At 40.5% G+C, this 19,520-nt stretch overlaps 1 protein-coding gene across 1 annotated transcript in view; it reads right to left on the reverse strand.

Moving 5' to 3' along the window:
* The window catches only part of SH3RF1 (SH3 domain containing ring finger 1), a 152,387-nt gene that overhangs the window by 33,276 nt on the left and 99,591 nt on the right, over positions 1-19,520 (reverse strand). Inside the window, exon 5 of the mRNA XM_028519695.2 lies at positions 3,366-3,668. Within this exon, the coding sequence (XP_028375496.1) occupies positions 3,366-3,668 (303 nt within the window). The remainder of the gene's footprint in view (positions 1-3,365; positions 3,669-19,520) is intronic.

Raw genomic sequence — 19,520 nt, forward strand, 5'->3', positions numbered from 1 at the left:
AACGTGAGGACCAAGACTGAGCCACGTGGTGAAAAGGTGAGTTGGAAGGCACCAGCACACCAGCAACTGCCTACATGAGGCTCTCACCTCGGTGAGAGAAAAATGAACACTCACTTCTTTAGGGCCCTGACTTTGGATTTTTAAATAAACACAACTAAACCTAATTAAAGTAAAGCAAGACAAAATCAGGTCAATAGCAGAGACACATTCAGCCATGGGCCTCAGTCAAATCTACAGAGCAGTCCTTCCTGGGCAGAAGGAAAAGAGAGCCCTATTTAAACCAGTCTCACAAGCACCATTTTCCACGTCTCTCCACGGTTAGGGGAGTGATTGCCTGTCACACACACAACACACACTCCTTGCTTTATTGTGGACTGTGGTTCCCACGATGTACGCAGTAGCCCAGATAAGTAGTGTTTTCTGTAAACCTAGGCTGGAGAAGCCAGGCAGCACTTCAAACATCTCCCGTCCTCTTCTAGAAATAACTTCTCCCCGAGGCAACACGCTACCGCTGAAAACAGAACGGATCAGAATACGGGAGGAGGGTGGGATGGTTGAAGGGGGAACTGTTTTAATGGAACACAGAAAGAGCCTTGTTTCCTAAGCTACTCAAACCCAAACAAAAATAGCTCCACTTTTATAGTCTTCATTCCCAGCTCTGGTGCGGCAGCGTCGGGCATGCTCACACCTGACTGCCGAGTTCTCCACGGAAGATACAAGCACTAAGTGTATCTTCCTCTCTTTTCATCTTCTCTCCTGCCAAAAGATTACTGCCCATTCTTTTAAAGTAATTTCCCACTGTGAGTTGCCATTATTCTTAACAGAAACGTATCTTTTATTTTAAGGAACATCACTGTAGCCCTGACTAGCGTGGCTCAGTAAGTGTGGCACCATCCTGCAAACCCAAAGGTCACCAGTTCAATTCCTGGTCAGGACACTTGTCTGGGTTGCAGGCCAGATTCCTGGCTGGGGGTGTGCAAGAGGCTATCGACTGACATTTCTCTCACATATCAATGTTTCTGTCCCTCTATTTCTCCCTCTCTTCCCTTCTCTGTAAAAATAAATAAGTAAAGAGTTGAGAAAAAAAATCACCATAAAAGTGTTGTCAGGCCACTAAAAAACACACTCAAATGATTCAGTTTTCTATTCGTGAACAACCATCTTTACTAGCCTCCTCTATCAGAACCTGATTCAAAAGTCTTCTGATTTGAACCTTCCCGAGCAACCTCACTTGGCACTTTGTGCTCCATTCAACGATACTTATTGTCTGACGCTTGGGATACACCAGCGAACACAGCGAAGACCACTGCCCTCGTCGCCCTCATCGCCCTCAGGTGCTAGTGCAGTGTGTGTGTGTGTGTGTGTGTGTGTGTGTGTGTCCTATTTCCCTCAGAAGATCAAAGGCTTCATGGCCCTACCATCCAAAAGACAGCGACAAAATGCAATCCTATTCAGAGAGTGAAAGCATTTAACTTATAACCTACAGTAGGAATCTAAAGGAGCAGGGTCAAATAAATAGGTCTAAAGAAAATAATTGTCAACAACATTAGCAAGGAGTATGAAAAGCTGTTGTAAATAGTTTTTCTGTGGTCCAAAACAGATATTATTAAACTGTGCAGGTTCCTTGAGAATAAGGACTGTGCATGTTGGTTTTTCTTTCCTTTTTTTTTCTTTCCTTTAAAGGAAAAAATTATTTTTATGGGTTAAAAACAAACAAAAAAACACAAAACACACAGCTACAGCCCTGGCTGGCTAGCTCAGTTGGTTAAGGTCCTCCCGATACGCCAAGGTTGCAGGTTCAGTCTCTGGTCAGGGCACACACAAGAAACAACCAATGAATGGATTAGGTACCAGTAAGTGGAACAACAAATCAATGTTTCTCTCTCTCTCTCTAAAACCAATAAATTTAAAAAAATAAGAATTACAAATCAAAGCTATAAATACTACAGAGTAGAATATAAAATCTGCATGAATTTTTAAAATAGAGCAGGAGACTTCAAAGAAATTTCTCCCGCTTGCGGCTAGCTCCTTTGAACCAGGCTCTCCGGCCCGTGCGTTGAGAACACGGCCGTCCTCTACCTGGATGACTACAGACGCACCTCTGCTATGCTCAAGCTGCGGTCCAGGGCCAGGGCCAAAACACGGGGAAGTCCTCTATCTTACTGAGTTGGCCAAAAAGTCCGTTTAGTTTTTTCCATAAAATAGAAGACACATTTTTCATTTTCACCAATAACTTTATTGATTTGGATATTTTGAGTATGTCAGCTATGTCCTGTGTGGTATAACACTGATTGTTCTCAATGTCTCGATATGGTCACTATTAACTTCAACTGGTCTATGCAACTGTGGAGCACTGTCCAGCGAGAAATCTGCAGCACAAAACTTCCCAAACCTCTTTTTTCCCCCCAAACCACTTTTGACATGTTTGAGCAGTCACAGCACTTTCTCCATACACTGCATGAATCTTTTTTTGCATTTCAATTGTGTTTTACACAGTTGAAATAATAAAACACAATATGCCAAAAATGTCACTTATGTTCTTCCATCTTCAATATTAAAATGACTACACAAAAATTCACCAACTTTGATAAGTTTTTTTATTGCACACTGATATGACAGCTATCACAATACAATCTTAACAAAATTGTTTCAAATGAAGTTAAAGACAACTATGTGCTTCTAGAGCCATCATATAGGAAAAACCAAATGAAGTTTTTGGCCAACCCAGTATTTTGTTTGGTGCACATAGTTCCATGAAGAACCTACAATAAGGCACCCAGGAAATGTTTGCCAAATGAATGAATCAATGTTCCATTGAATGAATCGTCTCAAGTATTTTTATTAACACACGAATAATGCATAGCTATTTTTTAAGATAGTCCAAAGTGTTGATGAATTAACGAGCTTTTAAAAAATGCTAGGCCGATTTCGAATCTAAATTAAGTGTTTCTTCATGCCCTATTTCTATAACTCTGACCAGGGACCCAAATATCAAGGTAAGTTACACAGATGTAGGCAATGGCAACCCTTACGGGTTCTGATCACAGCATCTTCAGTTTGGACAGAGACAAAGTTTTAGTTGCCAGGATCTCCCAAAGCAGCTTTCTGTAAAGCAGAGGGATTGCTTAGTGAAACTGATAAATCATTTTTTAATTTCTGCGCTTTCCTTTGAATAGCTCTGGGTTAAAACGCTCAAGTTATTTCTCCATTTTTCTACCTACAACACAAGGAGGGCTTTGCTCCCCGGAAAGCTGCTGTCTTCTGAAGGCTAAAACAAACGATATTCTTCAGCTGGTGAACACACACGCAAACCTAGTTGGTGACTACATTTGGCCAACTCTCCCCACGCCCTTGAGACGACTCACCTGAGAAGGGGCACTGCAGGAGAGCCCCGACAGCTCGCTGATCCTCGCGGCCGCGGTGGGGTTGCTGGAGCTGATGAGGACCGGAGGGCTGATCTCCATGGAGTGGCGGTTCTGGGACGCCTGGGAGGACTTGTTGGCCATGGTGAGGGACGTGAAGGAGTGCCGCTTTTTGGTGTTCTTCTTGGTGTCAGAGTGCTTTGGGGCGGCACTGCTCTGCGCTGCTGCCGAGGTACCTTCTCCGGCGTCAGCTCCTGGCACAGGAGGCTTATCCCATTCTATCAGCTGCTTAGCAGCTGAGTTAAACTGCGGACCAACAAATCAACACAAGTCAGATGATTCTCTAGGACTCACTGAGACTGACTTTCAACACACATCTAAACTTTAACATCGCCACTTTAAAATTTGTGTGGGCAAGTGTGCGTATTTTTTTCCACATGAGATACCTTTTCTCTCAATGCTGGGATTTCCTTCTAGTATCTATGTCACAGGTAGATGCTAAGTCAAGAATCAACCATTCCAATGCAAGACTAAAAAGGTTAAGACAATTTCTTCCCCAAGAATCTTCAAAATACCTAATTTTAAAACTTGCCGCTAACAAACAAAGATTTATCTCAGTCCGCTGATGAAACTTAGAGAAGAGCAATGAAAAAAGGTGCATTTGTCCGCCTGAAGACTCTGTTGTCCAACGATGGCTGGGTGTTTGCTCGGGGAACACACGGACATCGAAGGCACAACTCTGGGGCTTGGAAAAATGAGGAGGACGATGAAGAATGAAATCATGGATGTTGGCTCATATACTTCCACATGAATTTGGAGGAGCCTCACAAAAAGAATGGTAGGAAATTGATATATTTTTGTCATGTCACTGTGTCAGTTATTTTTATATGTGCCAAAATTTTAAATCCCAACAGGGTAAAACGTGAGATTCAAGGCCTGTTGGCAAGCTAATTTCCTCTATTTGAAAAGTTGCCTGAGTGTGACTGAAATAAGAGGCCAGGGGGTCAAAAGCTGTGCACAGGGCTGATAACACCAGCAAGAAAGGAAAGAACATAAGGTTTTTGTTTCCCTGAGGTAGACTATGTCTCTGGATAGCTTCACTGAAAACAAGCTACTTATAACTTACCTAGATACTACGAAAACAGGAAAACGGTGAGCATAATTCAACCTCTCATAAAACACACTAGATAAAAAACTTTTTTAAAGGTTAATTTAGGTAACAGGAAAAATAAGAGGTTTTTTTCCACCCCAGCACTGCATGCTCAGCACCTCACAAATACCTTTAGATAAAATAACATCATCAAATGTTATTTTTCACCCACATAAACAGTTAGGACCATCCATGTCTTTTCATCCTGTTGATGCGAATGTCCTACTAGAAAAGTGAAAATCCTGTCGGTCACTGCTCAACAGTGAACTTGCTTTGGCACAAATGACTGTTCACAAAGCCGTATGAATGACAGTTCAGTAACCAGTGCTTCTAGAGGTGATTGCAAATTGATTAACAATTTGTTCCCGTGGTTCCCCCAAGGACTCAAATTCATCTGGCCTGTCTGATCTGTAATTAGTAGGGCACTTCTTTTCCAAACACGAGCATATGTTTCCCTTAGACTTCAATGATTTCTTCCACGTGAGAAGCTGGAATAATAGGAAGGGATATCATAATTACACCAAAGGAGAACCATGACTCTATGCGAGTGTGTTTAGGGATGAAGAAGTGAGGCGTATTAAAGGGTGGTTCTTATAATAAGATTATAATGGCGTCTGCCCAGGAGATCCTGCATTTACCAGTCCCACCTTGGTCTAGCCATCTACCTTCTGGTTGGTCCCTAAGAGAATGAAATGACTCAAGGAAACAATGTAATGTTTTAGTTTTTGTGGCGGGACTTGCCCAAACCTCAGTGTGGAGTGCTAATAAACTTCAGCAAACCATGTGGTGATTGGGCCCTCATTCCTACACATGCTGGGTATAAGGAGTCCGAAATCAAAGCAGACAGGAGAGCTAGTCCATTCCCCTCGTCCCAGTCATATCTTATCAATGAGATGAAGGACCAGTGCACCTAGCAAGGCCACAGGACAAGGAGTAGGAGAAAGCCTTCTTCCAACAGAAGCTCATTCAGCCCCCAAGGCACAAATCCTCAAAAGCATGACCTAATCAGTGTGCTAAAATTGGACCAATTAACTCAGCAGCACTTCTGCTGCATTGCAGAGTAAGAAATAGGGGAAGAAATTGAGAAGACTTCCTAAAATATGAACAGAGGAAACTATTACATCTGCTTGCTTTCATGGTTGAATTAATTCTGGAGTCAAACCACAGGCTCCATTAGCAGTACCTGTATTGAGATATTCTGAAATATTACCATCATCTAGTTATGGTCATACCTAGCCAAGTATCATTTACAGTTAAAATTAATACTTCAGGTTTCCATATGCTGTGTTCTCATGAAAACAACTGAAAATTAATCATTGTTCCCTATATTTCCTGATGTTTTTCTCAATAGAGAAATACTTCCCTTGTGTCTTTTTCTAGACCATGTACTTTCCATTACAATAAACATACACTGGGCAGCTGGTATGTGCCAGACAACGTGCTGGGTGCTAGAGAGCTACAGATGCAGGGATGGTCCCTGACCTCAAGGGACCATTAATAAAGAACACAAATGCCCTCCATAACCTCCTATGTCTGGCTTCTTTCACTCAACAAGATGCTTTTATGCACATTGCTCCATGAATCAGTCATTCTGTTGAATAGCTATGTAATATTTCATTGCATGGACATACCACAATTTATTTATCCATTCTATTATTGATTTTTATTTGGGTTCCCCTCCCCCTCCATTCTTTTCCCCTCTTCTGCCTTCTTTTCCCTCCTCCCTTTCCCTTTCTCCTTCCTTCCTATAGATTTTGGCTATAAACAACAATGCTGCCATGAATAATCTTGTACATGGCCTTGGATGGATACTGGGTATATGTCCAGAAGTGGACCTGCTGGGCCACAGGGTTGGCATATTTAGAAAAATATAGTCTAAGTGCAGAAGCACGTGTGTGCAGGTGGACACATGGTGTGATCAACCAGCAAACTACAGACAGAAGAGCACCGCTCTAGTCCTAGCACAGCCATTCGCTCTGAGACCTCTCGTGACGGCAGCTTCCTCGGCTATACGATAAGGAAGTTGGAGCCAGGGACCTTTCTGTCTGTTTTGGCTCCCTGGATGTATAATGATCTCACTTTAAACAGATAGTTCATTTTCCCATTTCATCCCTTTTACTGCTGCTCTAAATAGGCTAGTGTAGCTTTCCTGCATTTCATTTTCACACATGGATGCTAATATTTGTTAGAAGAATGTTGTCATATTTTAAAATTACCTTAGAGGTCTTCTAAGGCAGCAGAGATTAGTATTAAGGAACACTATTTGCTGTCTTATAAGTTACAAAGAAAATAATAAAGTTGGAACTATTTGGTGGAAGCAGTAAGTAAATTAAGCAGAAACATCAAGAGGCTTTTGTTGTAAGTATAATTTAACCTGGAGTAACAACAGGAAAGCAAAGATCTGACAGTTTTTAATAGAATTTTGATAAAGTTCATTTATGAATGTTTGAGCTCAGTAGTGTAGGCCATCCGTGACATTTATCTAGACATGACCTTCAAGTTGAGGAGTGCACTCATCACCTGCAAAATAAATTTATATCCTAAAGTACCTTCTTCCAAGTACTTAGTAAGGAATATTTAATAAGATTTAGGTTGGATACAAGGAAAAATTCAGGATACAGGAGCTAAAAGCATGGACAAGTGGGATTTATTGATCTTAAAACTCTATAATGTCCCTTTTTGGTAAACCTTAAAATTTAGAAAGAATCAGTCTTTGAGTTTACCAAAAGTATAAACAGAAAAAGGGAATACTGACAAAATAATAGTGACAACAACAAGGAACTTAAGAAATAGCAAAAAATTTTTGAATGTGTGGCTATCTTCTCCACTAAAGAGAATCTGGCCTTTATAAAAGAGAACACAAAATTTCACGAGAACTGGCATGAACACTCAATATTTAAATGAAGCATTAGAGATGAATCCGTCACTAGCTTTGGAGCACCAGAGACCAGAAACAGTAGCTCTGAGGAATGTATAACCTGCTGGAGTGCCCTGAACCTAACAGTTTCTCAATAAAAGGCAAATATTTTAAGATATATATTCTAAAAGTAATACAGCCTTCCACATATTTTCCATTTAGCTGTTGTTAAATATGCAACTCCTTCATTAATTTTAACACGAGCAACACACACTACTCTCTCCTCTAGCATCTCATGAACATCTTTTCACATCAACAGATGGGGTGAGAGTACACCACCCTGCTGTGTGGACATGCCATCATACATCTTGGCATGCCTGTGCACGCACACCTGCAGGGTACACTTCTGAAAGTGAGATTGTGAGCTCAACATGTAAGCTTAGAACATTTTTTTGAAGGATACTGTTACAGTGAACTCCAAAAGGGTCAATTTTCATCACCTCTAATAGTGTATAAAAAGGCCTGTTTCCTTATATTGTTAATGGTATTGTGTTATCAATAATTTTAAAACTTCTATTAGTTGGAGAGGTTAAAAAAAGAAAACCTGTTTTAATTTGTGTTTCTCCATTTATTAATGAGAATAAGCATCTATTTTCTTTTTCTAGGATTTGCTTATTCTCAAGCAAATTTCTATTTAGGTTGTTGGTATTTTTCTTACAGATTTATGTGCTCTTTAGGTATCACACAAATCATTCTCCAATGCTATATGCACATATGTATATATGTGTATATATATCCATAAAGTAAAAATATTGTTTCAATTTGTTTTCTAACTTGATATGTGTTTGCTATGCATATATTTTTATATTATGTGCCAAATTTATCCATCTTTTTCCATTACGGCATCTCAATTCAACATCATGCTTTAAAAATTTTGTTCCACAATTATTTTTAAAAAGAAAATCACTTTTTTTCCTTGTATTTTTCTGGTTCCTTTCTTCCCTTATTTCTTTCTTTCCACATCTCAGTGTTTGAACCATGTGAACCCTCTGGTTTCATGTGGAGACTAAGGTGGGGCGGCGCCTCGCCTCCCGTGGGGCTCAGCAGCGGCGCCATCGGCTCCGCCAACTCCTCTAATGGTCCATCTCTTCCCCGCTGGCTGCAAATGCCACCTTCACAGAACCATGTTTAAATGCTGTACGCCGAAGTCCTATGCTTGACTTTTATGTAACGTTATTACCCCCGAAAATTTCATTTTTAAAAAGAAAGAAAGACGTGGAATGCTTCGACGCTCTGCTGCACGGCCAGGCCCAGTGGGCCCTCTGCAGAGAGTCCGACACTGAAGAAAGCAGTGAATGCGCGCTAAGGGGTGGAGAGTCATGCCATTCCCCTCCGCTTAAAAGGAGGGGAAATACTGTGCCTCACATTACAATTCTTTGCAAAATGTTTTCCACATAATGGTGATGAGGAATTTATATTTCTATTATTCTTCTATTCTTCCCTGCAATTTAGGTAAAAAGGCTTTTATTTTGGGATGACCTAAACCCAAAAGCAAACTCAGTCTTCATTTAAAATATAAGACTCCCCCCACAGAAAAGGAATAATTAGAGACTGAAGGGGATTACTTGGGAGTCTATCTAAATTGATCTAAAAGCCTCCCTCAGGTAGTAGCTCCACTTAGGCCTCTGTAAACATTTGTTGAATGAGTAAAATTCATGTTCTCTTAAAACTGCCAAGGGAAGGAGGGACGAGCTGCCTCTAGTCAGACATTGTCCAGTTGAAGTATTGGGTTGGCCAAAAAGTCTGCTTACATTTTTTTTTTTTCTGTAAAAAAGACACAGTTTTCATTTTTACCTATAACTTTATTGATTTGGATATTTTGAGTACGTGGGCTATCTGTCCAATTGGCTTCTATAGTGGGTTGAGGCCAAGGGTGCTGCTAAACATCTTCCAATGCATACAACAGCCCCACAGCAAAGAATTATTTGGGCAAAATGTCAAAGTACCAAGAAACTTCGCAAACCACTTTTGACACGTTCCATCAGTCACCGCATACACTTCTCCATACACTGCACAAATCTTTTATTGCAATTCAGTTGCGTTTTTACCTTTCTTGAAATAATAAAGCATGATATGTCAAATATGTCACTTATTTTCTTCCATCTTCAATATTAAAATGGCTGCACAAAAATTCACCAATTTTGATGTTTTTTTATAAATGCATGCTGATATGACAGCTGTCACAGTACATTCTAACAAACTTGTTTTGAATGAAGTTAAAGACAACTAAGAGATACTAGAGCCATCATACAGAAAAAAAATGTAACGGCCTTTTTGGCTAATATAATGAGTCATATTATAATTTTAAGTTTTCTAATAGCCATATTTTTAAAAAGACAAAAAGAAATACTAAAATGAATTTTAATGCTATATTCTATTTAACCCAGTATATCCAAGACACCATCACTTGACCATGTAATCATTATTGAGATAGTTATACTCCTTTTTTTTTTTTTTGGCACTGAGTCTTTGCAATCCACTTATATCACATCTCCATCTGGACTAGATACATTTCAAGTGCTCAGTGGTCCTCCATATGGGACAGAACAGTTCGAGACCCCAGGCACCCAAGGTGGTCTAGAGGCTCAATAAAAACAATAATTTGCTGAACTTAGAAAGTGTGGAAGAAAACAGGGCCACAAACCAAACCTGACAAACTCAGGGGGGCCTGCATAGTGGGCCCTACACACTCAGAGAGAGAAAGTCACTACACAGCATGGTCTGAACATAAAAACTCCTAAGTAAAAGTGGGTTGTGGCAGGTAGTCAACCCTAGGCCCGTAGCTTCCTTGACAAAGGTCACTCTGCACCGTAAGTGAGGCTGTCTGCTGTCTTTCTGCATCTGTGGTAACGCATCCTTGGAATGTCAAAGTAATCCCCTCTTCTAGACCCCTCAGGGTACAGCCTTGCATAGGAGCCGAGATCTCAAACTCTCGTTATTATCTTGCTCCCCAAATACCATCTCCACGTGCTATAAATGGTAATGATTAACCATCCTGTACCCACAATGCAAAAGAACATGCCTCTGTTTTACTCTTTATCCAGTCTCAGAGATTTCCCCATGTTGCTCTCTCCTGCCCCCCAATATACTACCCATGAATTTCATGCAACCCTCCTACGTCTCCAACTTTGATTCTAATGTGTAAAATAAGCTATAAAACTGCCAATCTCCAGAGCACTTTCACAATCCATTCAAATTTTGCTTCCCAGCAATTGTCAGTTTGGCTCAAATAAACTCATGAAGATTCTCTGCAGGTCTGGACCTTTCTTACATCAACAAGAGGAGGACTGAGACTGCTCCCTTGACCTCCCACAGGCCACATTTCTGAAGCCTCCTGGGCCCTGCAGCCACTCACTAGTAATGACAACAGGGGTCATTCCCTTTGGCAGCGAGATGGTGAGAAACACAGGCTCCCAGCACAGCCCTCAAGCTGTCCTGCCAAGGGAAAGGGATTTTCAGAGTGACTGCCTCACTGCACTAGGTTAGGAAGATGAAACATCAGTTACTCAGCTCACTGCTTATTTTAATTCCCTTCACTTCTTTTGGCCCCAGCTGTCAAACAATAAATAAATAAACTAGAATGGACTTTTTCCCATTTCTGATTTTGAAATATAAGGGACAAAAGGAGGACACACTTCACAGATGGCCTCATATTTTAGCTTAAAGAGCTGAATAAAGGACTGTCAGCGAAAACCACAGGGAAAACCCTGAACTTGAGAGGTCTAGATTGGAGTCAGGTCTATGCCCTCACTAGTTCAGTAATCTTGGGTGAACCATTTAGATTCTATGGCTTCAGCTTCCTCAGCTGTATGAAATGGTGAGGGTACAATAATGTCAATTCTGCATACCTCAGGTAGAAATGAAAGCAGGGCTAAGGGCTCTGTGAACGTGAGTTATACTCACTATTCACTGAGGGGTTCTAGCCAGCCCTTCATTTGCTCTGTTGCCTTGGGCAAGTCACATTATCCTGTATGTGTCTGGTATTTCTCATATGGAACATGAAGTTGGACTTAATGATCTGTAAGGTTTTATGTCTGTGTAGAGTACAAATAATGTTTCTGAACCCCCCAAAATGCTCAGAGGCAAAGACCTCTGTGTCAAGTATAGAGCCCTCAGGTCCAGAATCAAACCCAATGGAGCCTTTCACTCATCCAAATGTTGAGTGTCTATAAAAGCTAGCCATAATAATGGGTGGGCAGAGGGGAGGGAAACAGAGAAACAGCCCCCCTGACTCACGAAGAAAGGAAATAGCACTGTGAATTCCTAACACTGAGGGAAGCAGGTGCAAATTCATGTGTCAGCAGGGCTTGAGCAGGTGAGGTCAATGAGTGAAGAAGACCAGACAGAGACCAACAGAGAAAGCCAGACACTGGTGGACTAAGGAGCTCCTGCCCTCCCTCAGAGGACAGATGCTTGCCAATGTCCACTGATTTTTGTTTGTTTGTTAAGAAAAGCAAGGAATTTAGGCCTTTGTAAAGTCTTCTGAGTTTTCCATCTTAACAACTAATTTAAACAAAACCACTGTGTAAGCCACACATAAAAGTCATGTGGGGTCAAACTAGTTGATGTTCTTTGACTTAGGGAGGAGAGTAGAGCAGAAAGCAGGGGAGGAGGGAAAGCAAAAGGCGCTTAGAACTCTCACACCACGGAAAGAGCTCGCAAAGTTTCCCAGGCCAACCATCCAGCCAATGGCTGGGAGTGAAAAAGGGTTTCAGGAAGATTAAGAATGGTGGTCACAATGGTTAATTGTATGGGGGAAAGAAAGAAAGAGAAAGAGAAGACAAAAAGAAAGAAGGAAGGAGAGAAAGAAAGCAAGAACGATAGGTAGATAGATCGATCGATAGAGAGGAGATGCCACTGAAGATACAAGAACAGAACAAGAGCTAAGAAAAGGCAGTGAGTTGGCAGCAGCCGGGAGGGCAACTTCAGGGACTGCAGGGGCCGAAGGCTAACCGCAGGGAGCAACACGGCAGAGGCAGTGGGCGGGTGGGATTCTTGTGGGGATTTTAGCAGGAAAAGGAAGGAAAGAGGTAGAACCATAACTGGAAGGAAGTGCAGTCTAAGAGCACAGTTTAGAGATATATATGATGTGGTCAAGTCAATGGTGATGAACAACCCAGGAGGAAGGAGGTGGCAAAGGAAGAGAAACACTTCATCCGCCCAGATGGGAGAGAGGCTGTGAATAGTGGCTGCAGAAAAGATGTCAAGAAAGAGGAAAGCTTTGCCCTGAAAGTTAAGGCTAAAGAGGCAATAATAATAATATAAGTAATCTGTTACTTCTGAAGCAACGAATAGAGCTACATTCTAATTATGTTGCTGAGGAGACAGACTAATGAATAATTTAAAAATTGGGCTCAGTTCAGTTCATTGCTTATAGGCTCTGACAATACACTAGCTTTTGTGTATGCTTCTTTCTATTTGGTATTTATTCACCAAATGTACACCATAAATAAATGTCCGTAAACCAAAAAGATACATTCCACTGACACAATTCATTTTCAAGGACCTCATTACCAGATGTAGCATCTATAGAAGAAATATACATATATCTCAGGAGGTAAGAATATGGAATTGTCATTAAATTCAAAGCAAAACTTTGTCAATGTAAAATGAAACACTGACAGAAATTCTGTAGTGATGTGTAATTGGTTAATAAATCAGTGAATGAATAGTTTTCCTGTCCTGGTACCTATAGTGTGTGTGTGTGTGTGTGTGTGTGAGAGAGGGAGAGAGGGAGAGAGGGAGAGAAGGAGAGAGGGAAGGAGAGGGAGAAAGACAGACAGATATAAAGGACATGGGTAAGGGGGTGATCACCAAGGAATCTGGCACAGAAAGAGAATGCTGAGTACTGACCATAATGATGTCATACTTTTGTTCAAAACCTTCTTTCTTCTCAGTACATAGCCAAATTTTTGTTCCATACATTTGTGAAACCTAATAGGTACATCACTACTAACCTCTATTATAAAAGGCAATGTCATTTTATATCACTTAGGAAAATTTTTCCTGAAACACATTCTCTTTCATTAGAGAAACTTGTTCCCCATTGGTTCAATAATTAAGATGCTTCATCAGCTCATGTTATTATATGCCGCATATGTACACAAGAGTGTAGAATAGTATAGAATATTGATTCCGTTTCCTTCATAAGATACAGACATGATTTAGCACTTGGTTAATTAAAGTGAACCTCTTGTGTTTCTTAAAACCTTAGTTACTAGCCCTGGCTGGTGTGGCTCAGTGGACTGGCCACAGGACTGCAAACCAAAACATAGGTTGCTGGTTTGATTCCCAGTCAAGGCACATGCCTGGGCTGCGGGCCAGGTGCCTGCCTAGGAGCATGTGAGAGGCAACAATTTGATATATTTCTTGCACATTGCTGTTTCTCTCCCTCTTTCTCCCTCCCTTCCCTTCTCTCTCAAAGTAAATAAATAAAATCTAAAAAACAAAAACCAAACTGTTAGTTACTAGTGAAATTGAGGATGTATATAGCAACATAACATTTTTAAATAATAAAATAAAATTTATAAGACCTTAAAATATTAAGGTTTGAATTAATTTGTGATTTTCCTCTTTAAAAAGACAACCTCAGATATTTGAAACCGTTGAGTAATGAAATCATTTGTGAAAATTAATTTTTGTGTGTATGTGTCCCTGGTTGGGCACCAACCAAAATTAACCTTTTAAGTGTTGGAACTTGAAAATTTGTCATTATTCTTGATGAAAAATCAAAATGTGCTACACAATTCTTAAGGGCAGCTTTATATAAATAGTGATTCTGTACCAACATTACGGACACTAGCATCGAGTGTGCCCTGAGGCTAGTGAAGGAGTCTAGGGCAGCAATGGACAGAGACCAAGACTCACTTCTCAATTACTGGGCGTGGACTCCCAAATGAGACACTTAACTTGTTTAAACAATGGAAAAAATAATTAACCAAATTACGGTTTAGCTACTAGCATAGTTATTACACAGTCACAGAAACTGATGGTTAGCAGCACTGTAATAATGTATAGAAAGGCAAAACCATGTGTGTCATATCATTAAGGCACAAGGAAGAAGAATGGAAGGATATTTAACAAAATTATATGTGATGGGACTAAGGGTTATTTACTTCCTCTCCAACTTTTCTGGAATGTAATTATATTCTGGGAATAATTTAAAATATTTTATGTAAGATTTGGCTCCTGACACAGGAAAACGCCAAATCATCTACACATAGAACTATACTCTTTGCATGTGCCAAATGTATAAGAATGGTAACAAACTGAGCATTTTGTAGAAGTTTAAAGCAAGGGGAGGATTATTCTGTGTTCTCTTCTGTTCTGTTTTGTTTCTGCACAAAAGAATTAGGAAAGAACAACTTCATGAGAAGTAAGAGTATTCATCAGAACCTGGAAAAAGGTTGAGTATTCCACACATACAGGTACAAAGACCTGTCCCAGGTGAGCTGTAAAGGCAGCAATTCCAAGGTATATCTTTCCCAGGAATGATCAGTAGACCAACTTGGGGCTCTGGGTATGTGTAGGGGAATGTGGCCAGGCTGAGGAATTTGAGGGTTCCTTGGGGAGTCACTGTGGACATGAGACACCATTTGGTCATTATCCTTGGCCTCTGATTAAGGCTCTACAGGAAACCTGCATTTTTATGTTCTATAAAACTACCCAGAGTGCCGGAAACTGTCCATTCATGCAGTGAGAACTCAATAAACATTAACTGATCTTTAGACTCTTAGCTCCCTGAAGTTTTCCTAATGGAAAACAAAAGGAAACTCTTAAATTAGTAAGAAGCTGTTGAATAGCAGATGGAGCATAAACTGCCCTAAATAAAATTCCTTATCAAATCTAAAGGACTCCTTTTCAGAGTGAATCTAGTCCAGCTGCCACTAGCTGTATATATGTTAAGTGGTAGTTCTTGGAGTCCAGAGGAGACCTGCCTTTGCCCTTAGAAATTCAGGAGCCAGAGGACACTTTTCCTTCTATCACTGTGGCAGAAGGAAGGCAACAATTACCTGTGTCAAGGACACAGCCCACAGTGCTAAAAAATGCTTCTGGGAGGTATCAGTGAATCAGAATTAAAGGTGAATGCAAGTTGCTTATGATGCTAAGAAATGGGATAATTCTCCCTTACTAATTTCTTAACAATATCTCCAACTTTCATGTATAAAAAACTAATTTATTTCAGGATTGAAGGAGAAAGTTAGTGGCAAGCAACATAGTAATTCCGCCTTTCTGACTTTCCAACAACTTCTCCAAGCTGCTTTTATAAAAATTAATTTACTTCAGAAATAAAGGGGGAGATTTGGATGCTAAGTAATATAGTAATTCTGTCTTTCCAACTTTCCCCAAAATTTTTAATAAAAATGATTTCAATCAATTGAACATTTCATTTGTTAATCTGAAAGAAAAAGAATACATTCAAAATACAAATGATAGAATATCTTTTCATATAGTTCAATCAACTCTGATTATCACATAAGAGAGTATTATTTAGGCTTCTGCTATCATTATTTTTGAGACAAAGGCTCCAAGTTAAGAAATAAAGTTAATATTGCTATTCTTAGCTCCTCCAAGTCACCTTAGCAACTTCAAACTGCATACCGAAACCTCCATTTTTTATTCCTTGGAATGCAGACAATATCTCCCAATTCCCTAACTTGGAAATTGTACTCCCACCCTTCGGTCCAGTTGAGACTCACACATGTGATTCTCCCTTAAGATTGGTAACACAATTCCATTCCCTACCCCTAGGAAGGTCTCCCAAGATTTGTCTATGGGTTGGTTCTAAAAGTTGAGAACAACAAACATTACCTCATCAAATTGTACACTTTAAATATGTGCAGTTTATTGTGTATCATTTATATCTCAATAAAGTTATTTTTTTAAATGAGGCTCCTTAACAGAAAGGCCACCCTAACCAGAGAAATGATCTCCAGCAGGTGAAAACACATCCTAGAAAGTATCAGGGAGGCTTCTCTATATTAGAGATAAAAGATAGAGGCTCCATGATCTAATCCCCAGAGTGTCCAAAATAATTCACCATTATCTAGTCTGGAAAAACTCTAAATTCAATATTATCAAATACTTGCCCAGCTTCATTTTTGAAAGACCTCACTAAAGTCACACAAGAGACTGGACTTTCAGGACTGTAACTTCCTGAGATGGCATGAAGATAAACCGATGATAAAATATATGCTTAGGTGGTGAATGATGGGAATATTAGCTGAAAAATGTAAAAGTTGGCAGCATCTAGAAACCAGTTTGTTTTTGGTTTAGGTTCAGAAGGCTTTTAGGTTGCTCATTCATTCACTCAACCAACATTTATTGAGAGACTACTAGGGGGAAGACGCCGTACAAGGACCTCAGAACAAGGTAAACCAGAAGGACAAGATGCTGGCCTAAGGAATTCACACCCTAATGGAGGCACGGAGTACTGGGAGACAGTAACCACATTAACAAGTAACTTAGAACAGTTATAGAGAGTAAAAAGTGCAACGAAGGAATAATAATAACATAGGTGATAATTATAGTGATCACTTACACAGTCCTTACCAGGTGCCAGCACTGTGTGTAAATATCTTTGGAAGTCACTCACTCTGTGAAGGGGTTCCATTATTTTACAAATGAGGAGACAAGGCCCAAAGTCACTCCGACAGTTTGAGGCAGATTCAAGACTTGAATTTCAGCCATCTGGGTTCAGAGTCCAAATTTTTGCCCCATGACCACACTGCCTTACGTGTCAAGTACAGAAAGTAGAGGAAGAAGAATTATTTTAGGTAAGGTGGTGAGGGGAAGTCTGTTAGAAGTGCCATTCCAGCGAAATCTAAAGAATGAGACATGTGGTCCTTCTTGCTGGCAGTACAAAAGACTAGGAGTACTTGACCGTTAGGCCTACTTTATGGCACATGCCATTAGGAATGCTTATTTTTATTGTATCTGTAGCAGAGAAGCAAGTTGCTAACTATTTTTTTTTAAACTGGGCAAGTGTTATTTTAAACAAATGACTAGAAATCGAAGTAAAATGATAAGCTTAATGAAAATTTCTAGTTTATCGTAAGCGTACAATACACAGTAATGTCTGAAAAATGTCCAAAATCCAATGTTTCGCATTTACTTCCTTCAAACTTTTTGCTTGCTAAGAATCATGTCATCCTTACCCAACGACTGCTGAACTTGCATGAGTCAGTGCCGAGTACTGAGGGTCTTAAAATCTTCCATTCTGTTTTGTGGAAGACTGGCATTTTTGAACAAAGATTTCTTTTCTTAACTGTATTCAGTTCTTGACAAATACACTCATTTATACATACCCTGGCATGGTGTCTTCAAGAATTCCCTGGGTTTTTCCAAGAAACTCTTACCCCTCATTATTTTCAACTTGCTCAGGTTTACAAAGATCCTGTCTAAACAGAACAGAATCCACAACCTCTATGGCAGGGGTGTCAAACTCATTTTCACTGGGGGCACATCAGCCTTGTGGTTGCCTTCAAAGGGCTGAATGTAATTTTAGGGCTGTATAAACGTAACTGCTCCTTAACAGTTAAGTGAGAGCTTGGTGCTGCCGCCAGGTAGAAATAAGGTGCTGGGCTGGATAAAACAAGGTGGAGGGCCGGATTCAGCCCACGGGCCTTGTGTTTGCCACCCGTGCTCTATGGTGACCGGAAAGGGTCTGATGAGAATCCCCAGAAGGGAAAAGTGAATGTGATCAAAGGAGAAGAGTGCTATCTGAAGGATTTAAACAAAGACTCCAAGGGACAGAATTTGAGGTCATTTATACAGCCATTCTTGCCCTTACTCACTCCCCTCAACCAATTTTCTCTTGAAGAATTTTGTACTTTATAAGAGGTCAATTGTTTGCAAGTCATGACACCACTACCACCATTTGATTACCTGTCCTAACCCAGGTGGAGGCTGTAGTCCACAGGTATGGAAGGCTGAGGGAGAAGAGAAAGGGCAACTGAAGACAAGGAGAGAGGGCCATCTATTCCAGTAGCATTTTTCACCATCTCAGTCCTCCCACTCGATTCTCACTTTACCTACCTCTAATGCTCAGCTCCTTTCAACTTGCCCCATCGCTTAATTCAACAGCTGAACCTCTGACCCCAAAGAATCTACTCCAGTCCGGAATCCTACCCCCATGACCACCCGGTTTAGTTTCTGCCACAAACAAGTTCCTTGGGCCTTTCCATTACCAAAGCCAACCAAGGAGTGGAAGGGGAGTTACAGCTTCTGCTGACAAGCCTGTGGCAAACAAAGACATTTCTCTGGTGACTTGGAATTCAATTCTGAACTCATTTCCCTCATTACAGTGGTGGTGAGATTCTTTTATTTGATCACGACTACACTCTGGCACACCCTGAGTCACAGTCTAATCTGAGCTCCAAACCACTGTGCATGAGGCATAGCAGTGCCAGACCCTCTGAGATATATTATCACATTTGATCTTCTCAAAACATCTGGTTGGGGAGGGGGGGTTTGGTTTTTGGCAGCACTGTGAAAAAAGCAAAAGCAGGTAACTGATGGAAATGTAAATGTATGTGTACAAGATATAAGAAAATAATTCACAAACGAATTTTTATAACACAGCTTGTTTTACATTCAGGATGGCCTGGGCCCTGAAGTAGTTCACAGAGCTTAAAGAAAGAGCAATATTCAGAAAAAAGCCCCAAGACTGACTCCTGTAATAGTTGGCTTTCCTCTATCTGAGACTGCCTTGTAAGATGGTCTACACTCTATTTAAATGGTAGAATTTTGGTAGGTTGCTGTGGAAGCCTGCTTTCCCTGGCTTATTACTCTAAAGGCTAAGCCAGGTGTCACTCATCCCCGGATGTCTTGCTCACCATCAGAAATGTCAATCTCATGGCCTGACATCAAAGAAATAGTCATAGTCTCCGAGAGACAGATGATTTGTTTACCTGGTCTCAACTGCCACAATTCTGGTTCAAATGAGGCAAATACACATTTGAAAGAAAAGAGGCAGGAAAGAAAATACTTTCCACTCAGGCAGCAGTTTATCTTCCCTACTTAAGCCAGAGAAAACAATCCAATGACTTGAGCGACTCTGACTGACTCTGGACTTTCCCTAGGTGGATCT

The sequence above is a fragment of the Phyllostomus discolor genome, chromosome 8 (assembly GCF_004126475.2).
Source record: "Phyllostomus discolor isolate MPI-MPIP mPhyDis1 chromosome 8, mPhyDis1.pri.v3, whole genome shotgun sequence".
NCBI lineage: Eukaryota > Metazoa > Chordata > Mammalia > Chiroptera > Phyllostomidae > Phyllostomus > Phyllostomus discolor.